Source organism: Carassius gibelio, chromosome A7, assembly GCF_023724105.1.
Source record: "Carassius gibelio isolate Cgi1373 ecotype wild population from Czech Republic chromosome A7, carGib1.2-hapl.c, whole genome shotgun sequence".
Taxonomy (NCBI): Eukaryota; Metazoa; Chordata; class Actinopteri; order Cypriniformes; family Cyprinidae; genus Carassius; species Carassius gibelio.
In genome coordinates this window covers 42,199,934-42,207,433 of record NC_068377.1, presented here as the reverse complement: position 1 = coordinate 42,207,433, position 7,500 = coordinate 42,199,934, and the positions used below count along the sequence as shown (strand labels likewise).

The window sequence follows — 7,500 nt, the reverse complement described above, 5'->3', positions numbered from 1 at the left end:
TGTGTGTGTGTGTGTCTGTAATGTGTGTGTGTGTGTGTGTGTGTCTGTAATGTGTGTGTGTGTGTGTGTGTGAGAGAGAGAACAGGAGAAAGATTTCCGTAAATAAAGAAGGCTGAAGACATGTAAACACAGTAGTTTGTCATGTTCGCCCAATTATTAGTTATGTATTTGCTCAGTGTCTCCTGTGGTTCTGGGGTTCAGCTGTTGTAGATATAACTCCAGTTTTCTTCTGTATATCTCTTCAGTGTGTTCGGGATCCTATCAGTAAATCCGGCCCTGTCTGAGATAGACTGGTTTTACTACATGTCTGTCTTGATCATCAGTGTCAGATCCTGGACATCTGCATCTTTCCTGTTCTTCATCTCTAGCGCTGTCTGTAGCGTGATCTTATGACAATGACTCAAACGTTGTCATGCATCACTGAAGACCAGAGGAGATTTCTTTCTTTCTTTTTTCTAATTCAGGAGAAGAGAAGGCTTTCTCACTAGATGGAAGCAAGCTAAAAATAGACAGCCTTCTCTTGTTATTTACTTTATGAATACTTATTTTAGTTATGTGCTTAGATAGTAAATATACCTTTATTAAATTACTTTATTGAGTGCATATGTATTTTGTTGTTTTTGTATATAGTTATACAATAAAAGTGTATCAACTAGGTTCCAGAAATCATCACTGAGAGTGCTTCTGCACATCTTCACATATTTTGTCACGTCCAGCGCTCATAATAACTGCTATAAAACTATCACTCTGTTCATCTCACAAAGCTCTGTCACCACTGACTCTCACGCTGCACAATTATCATATATTACTGACATCATGTGTGCAAACACGAGGCTATCCAAGTGTGTGTCTTCATCAGGTTTGTAGAAATGTAGCACTGCATCAGTGTCTCATCAGTGGATGCTCTGCAGTGAATGGGTGCCGTCAGAATGAGAGTCTGATAAAAACATCCCAATAATCCACAGCACTCCAGTCCATCAGTGAACATCTGGAGAAGACACAAGATGAAACACATCTATAATAACACCTGACTAACAAACCTGATGGAGACACAAACTCATCCTGATCTGGGATGACCTGAGGGTGAGATCTCTATTTCTCCTTCAGTAAGATGGTGTTGATTAGTTTCGACTGGAAGTGTGTGTAGCACTGAATGACAGGTGTGTGTTTGTGTTGTCAGTCCATGTGTTTCTCGTCTGCTGCAGCGATGGATTCCTCTGCATTTATTCCTCCTGGTAGAGGTTCCTACTAATGAATGTTAATTAGACGGTGTTACTTATTACAAGCGTTCTTCTTTATGTCATCTTGAGCGGTGTTAATATGTTTCTCGTCTGCTGGTCTGTCTTCACTGTCTCTCTCTGGAGATCTGTCATGGTTTGGATCTTCTCTCGCTGTCATCAGATCCTCTTCCTGCTGACGGATTCCCTCATGTGTGTCGAGAGAAATGAAGCTCACGCGACTCATTTTAACCTCATTACTGGTTTATCTTCAGGATTCTTATTCTTGTTTTTTGTCTTTCTGACAGTACACTGCAAATGAAATAAAAGAGATAGACATTCATATAACTGGCTGCAGATTCTCTCCAGCTCTTCATTTCTTTCTTTCATCGCTCAATTAATGGTTCAGAATGAGTCTGGGTCGTTTCCCTTCATTATGTTTTTCATGGAGAGTTGCCCCAATCTGACAATATAATCTATAAAACCAACATGTAAAAGTGCTCCAGACACAGATGCTTTATCCCCAGCAGCTCAGAGAAGAGGGGGATGAGCAGTGTTCAGGAGGGGTCTGGAAGATTGATCTCAGCGGATCGGCTCTGGTTTAGGATTCAGCATGTTTCTGTGATCACACACTGATGATGTGTGTGTGTGTGTGAACATCTGCTCCTGCTATAAACACACACACACATGAGTCTCTGTTATTCAGTGACATTCACGAGCACACTCCGTCCGTCTGACCTCCTCTCCCGTGCACCGCTGCTGATGATGACATCACTTCCTGTTGTTGTGCAGTGCTGTCAGTGTTGTTCTGCGATCAGGATCCAGTTGATCTGTGTGTGTGTGTGTGTGTGTGTGTGTGTTCTCCAGCACTGCTGTATGGAGGCACACTGATCATGTTGAACTGAATCACATGTGTCAGGGTTTCTCTGGATGCTCAGTTATTGTCAGTATAATATCTGTATTTATATTACTGATATCAATTCTGCTGAAAAATATTTAAAATAGCAGCTTTTTACTTAACACATTTGTTGAATTTTATTATTATTATTTTTTTTTCCCTAAAATTAAATTCCTAGGATCTAAGAGATTTTAAAAAAAACAACAACTTATTTTTATATTTGATTTTATATTGTATTTAATTTAATTTCTAATAATGAAATCATTTAATTTAATTTCATAATATATATTTTTCAGTTGTTTGTTTTCGTCACTGGATCACAAAGCTGTGAATCTTTGATCTCTGCTATAAGGTGAATAAATGTCTGATGTTTTCAGATGATGAATGAAGATGAGCACTAAACCCATGTCTCTCTCTCTCTCTCTCTCTCTCTCTCTCTCTGTCGTCTGCAGGAGACTCGTCTCTAGTCGGTGAGTTCAGCTTGTTTCTTCTCTTTTAGCTGATCTTTAGAAAGATCTCTTGAGCCACTGACGGTTGTGAGCATGACCAAATACACACAACACAAAAGAATAATGACAGCACACAAATACAACACAAACACAACACAAAAACACAACTGTGTGTAGTGATGGTACATTACATTCTCCTCTCTCTCTCTAAATACACAATAATTTAGTAATAATAAGAGAAAAAATGATGATAATATTATAAAAACCTGTACATTATTTCCAGACATGAACATATCCAAATGATGTGTCATTAGTAACTCTTTGAAATAAACAATAATCATTTTTAGATTTTGGGGGGGAAATTTGTGTGAATAATTGTGTTTTATGTTGGGTCATAATTGTGACTGATGGATAATGTGTGCACTGAAATGACATACTTCTGCAGTTATAAAATGGTTATATATCTCGGCTCAGCTATTTTAAACTGTTTGATCACATTCTGTGACTACTATTATGTATAAAAAACCTTATGCAGCATTGATAGGAACACTGAGATGAAATTATAATAATAATAATAATTCAACCATCACCGCAGTTATTTATTTTTATATAATTAACATAACATTTTTAGATTAATGCTACAACATCATTATTGTAGATTTTTTCTTACATTAGAATTTTTAATTTAGAGCAATATTTTGTTGTCCTTTTCCCTAAGAACGTATATTGTATACCGAAGTCACTGTTAGGGTTTACTCTTTCTGTGACACACTCCACAAAACTAAATATATTAATACTAGACACCATAAAGATAAACCAACGGAATACAACGGGTGAATCATTCACAAGGTCTTCCTTTCTCTGTTTCTGAGCTGCGAGTTGATGTTCGAAAAGAATTTGTATTTCTTTTAATTGTTTAATTGATTAGTGATTAGGTATTTAGGGCCGTATAACACTGGAGCCTGGTTTGGAGGTTAGAATCATTTTATAATCATAACCCTAGCTGAGGTTTTAGTCTTTGACTTCTTTCTGAATGTGGTGGTTGGAGACTGTACTGGTTTCGATCAGTCATCCTCTGCTTAGAGCTGCACTTTTGCTGAAGACATGCCAGAAAGAGAAATGACTTCTGACTTACACACTGTGTTACTGACCACGCTCAGCTGAATATCTTCACACACACACGGCTGATGAGTCCTGGCAGATCAGGAGCTGTTTCTGAAGTCTCAACACTGCCTCAGCTTCTTTCTCAAAGGTCTGTATGTTTGAAGATCCAATAAAACTCTAGGAGTAAATCTTGGATGCTTTGGAGACACTTGGCAGATTATTGTTGAAGTGAAAAAGTTCAATGACAAACTGTTCATGTTACATCATAGATAGAGACAAAACATTTGCTCACAGTCAAACAATCAAACTTAAACATTTCAGACACAAAACACACAAAACAAAAACGTCAGTGGCTATTTTGATTTGAACTCTTCAGATGAAAAGTAATCAGGGTTTCCACTGACCTTTGCATGATTGCACGTTTATCTTCATAATAAAAGTCTGAAGGGCATTCATGATTTTGCCACACACTCGTTACAAAAATGAGTTTGACAAGATTAGTTTAGGTTATTTGACTTTTTTTGTAATAAAAGTTGTGCACTGAGCATGTTCAAACATGTGTCTGCGGAGGAGAGCGTCCAATCTCACTTGTGCTGGTTTTGTGGAGAAAAATCCAGTGCAATGAGAAAAGATGGAGGCTTGTTGAGCAAATCCTCACCGCCGCAGTCTCCTCCTCGTGTGGGATTTGAGAGGCACTCCAGGGGAATTATGGGACATGTAGTCCACATAAGTAAAGCAGCTTATCCGCCATACTCCTGAGAGATAAAGAGACAGGCACAGAGACGCTTCTCCATGGATGTAATCTGGAACACAGTGAAATACTGCAGTGCTGTCAGAAAGAGAGTCAGATGATGTGTGTTTGGAGCAGGAGCCGCTCACATTAAAGCTGCTCTGAATGAAGTGAGCTAGATGGCCAGTTCATCATCAGACTCATTTGAATCAAAATCTACATGAGCACATTCAGCATTTACAGTCCGTCTCGTTCTGTGACTGCAGATATGTGTGAAGCTGCACTGAGTGATGTGTGTCCACAGGGGGCGGATCTAGAAAAATATTGATGGGGTGGCGAGAAGGGGGCAGGAATTTTTGAGGGGTGGCAACATATGGCAGACGTATATATACTGAATTTAGTCACAGTTATCACAGTTTGATGATTAATATATGTGCACACTACAAAAGGACACAGGCTATCATTTACAAACTTAATCTCATGCATTCAACAGTGCCCGCAGTGTGTGTGTGTGTGTGTGTGTGTGTGTGTGTGTGTGTGAAAAAGCGGTAAAAAAAATCATATCATATTTGATCCATCAGGTTTTATGGCTCATATAGTCTTATATAGTGAGAATATAGTGTGAAAAACAGCTCAGCTTTACTCAGACACACAAATAAATGTAATTCGGTGCGGATACTGATTTTATATGGACAAAAGTATGAAATTCAGATCTTTGTAACAGTATAGCAGATACTTGACATAAAAGGATATAAACATGAGTCATTTGTTTCTGTCTAATGCTGTTAAATCACAGAGAAACATCCATCTCTCTCTCTCTCTCTCTCTCATGTCTGTCTGCTCAGGTCGCTGTAATTGTGTTGAATGTGTGTGAATGGAGGCGACATGATTTTCTCTCTGTTTCAAGTGTGTCAGAGCATTTGCCTTTCTCTCTGTTTCTGTCTTTCATGTGTGAGAGCGATTATGAGACGCAAGGACAGCAGCGCCGCTAATTTCATTACAGACACAGAAATGAAGAATCCATTTCATTTCACTTCCTGACTGTGAATTCACTGCATGTTCAGTCAGTTTCCACTGTGTTCAGATTCAAAATAATTCATATCATGAGCAAAATATCAATCTGTCAACTAAACATTGGCGATCAGCTGAGATTGGAGGAGTTTCATGAAAGCACTAATAGTGCTGCAGTGTCAGAAACACCTGCCGCTTCTTCATGCTCATTTAGTCCAGGAGCTGCTCAACTAGAACATTCAGGGAAATGAAAGGACAGGCAGACCGATAGCACAGGTGTGTGTGTGTGTGTGTGTGTGTGTGTGCGTCGAGTGATGGTGGATGTTGTGCTGGTGAGCAGCGCTGTGATTGTGTGCTGTATTACTGTATCACTGCAGGACTCCAGCACAAAGAGCCTCCATTTTTCTTTGAGGAATTGCATTCCTGAGCCGAGAGGCAATTTTCACGAGCTCACTGTCATTTTCCCCTTGTGTGCTCTCCATCTCACACATTCAGCCTTCCCAGAATCCTCCATTCTCCCTTCTCTGTCTGTCTGATTGTAGCTGTGTGTGAATGCAGACTGTGTGAATATGCTGTTTAAAGAGACTCACACACACACACACACACGCAGATCACAGGGGGTTTGTGTTGAGTTTTCCGGCTTTCTCTGCAGTGGGTTTAAGGAGCTGTTGTGGGAATTTATTATAGAGATAGACAGACGGATGGACAGACAGGTAGACAGACAGGCAGACAGACAGACGAACGGACAGGCGGACATATAGACATTTACATTCAATCATTTAGCAGATTTTTATATATATATATATATATATATATATATATATATATATATATATATATATATATATATATATATATATATATATATATAAGAATATGAAAGACAAGAAAAGGAAAAGTGCTAGTATAAGTGTCTTTAGATGTTTCTTGAAGAGGAGTAAAGACTAAAGATCGGGAGGTCATTCCCCAGCTGGACACAGTCCAGGAAAAGGTCCGTGTGAGTGATTTTGAACTTCTTTGGGGTGGCACCATAAGGCGTCATTCACCTGCAGAGCGCAAACTTCTGGAGGGCACATAAGATTTAACCAGTGAGTTTATGTATGTTGGTGCCATGTCAGTTGTCGTCTTGTAGAGCCAGGAGAGCATTACAATAGTCCAGTCTGGAGAGAACAAGAGCTTGGACAAGAAGTTGGGTGGCTTGCTCTGACAGGAAGGGTCTAATCTTCCTAATGTTGTATAAGGCAAACCTGCAGGACCGGGTCGTTGTAGCAATGTGGTCTGTGAAGCTTAACTGATGATCCATCACAACTCCTAGGTTTCTGGCTGTCCTCGAAGGAGTTATGGTTGATGAACCCAGCTGTATAGAGAAGTTGTGATGAATCAATGGGTTAGCTGGAATCACCAGCAGTTCTGTCTTCGTGAGGTTAAGCTGAAGGTGATGGTCATTCATCCAGCTAGAGATGTCCCTCAGACAGGCTGAAATGCGAGCAGCTACCGTCGGGTCATCTGGCTGGAATGAGAAGTAGAGTTGGGTGTCATCAGCGTAGCAGTGATAAGAAAAGCCATGCTTCTGAATGACAGATCCTAATGACGTCATGTAGATGGAGAAGAGAAGTGGTCCAAGTACTGAGCCTTGAGGAACTCCAGTAGCAAGGTGGTGTGACTTAGAAACATCACCCCTCCAAGACACACTGAAGAATCTGTCAGAGAGGTCGGACTTAACCCACCAGAGAGCAGTTCCAGAGATGCCCATCTTTCTGAGGGTGGACAGGAGAATCTGGTGATTAACAGTGTCAAAAGCAGCAGACAGGTCCAGTTAGATGAGTACCGATGATTTTGAAGCTGCTCTTGCTAGTCGCAGGGCTTCAGTAACCGAGAGCAGAGCAGTCTCAGTTGAGTGGCCACTTTTGAAGCCAGATTGGTTGCTGTCCAGGAGGTTGTTCTGTACAAGGAACATAGAAAGCTGGTTGAACACAGCTCGCTCAAGTGTCTTTGCAATGAATGGAAGAAGGGATACCAGTCTGTAGTTTTCAAGAAGCGCTGGATTTAGAGATGGTTTCTTGAGCAGTGGGCTTACCCAAGCCTGCTTAA

The 7,500-nt window shown here is 40.2% G+C and overlaps 1 protein-coding gene across 1 annotated transcript in view; it reads left to right on the top strand.

Moving 5' to 3' along the window:
- The window catches only part of LOC128017572 (neurexin-2-like), a 341,885-nt gene that overhangs the window by 187,388 nt on the left and 146,997 nt on the right, over positions 1-7,500 (top strand). The window contains exon 5 of the mRNA XM_052602977.1: positions 2,568-2,585. Within this exon, the coding sequence (XP_052458937.1) occupies positions 2,568-2,585 (18 nt within the window). The remainder of the gene's footprint in view (positions 1-2,567; positions 2,586-7,500) is intronic.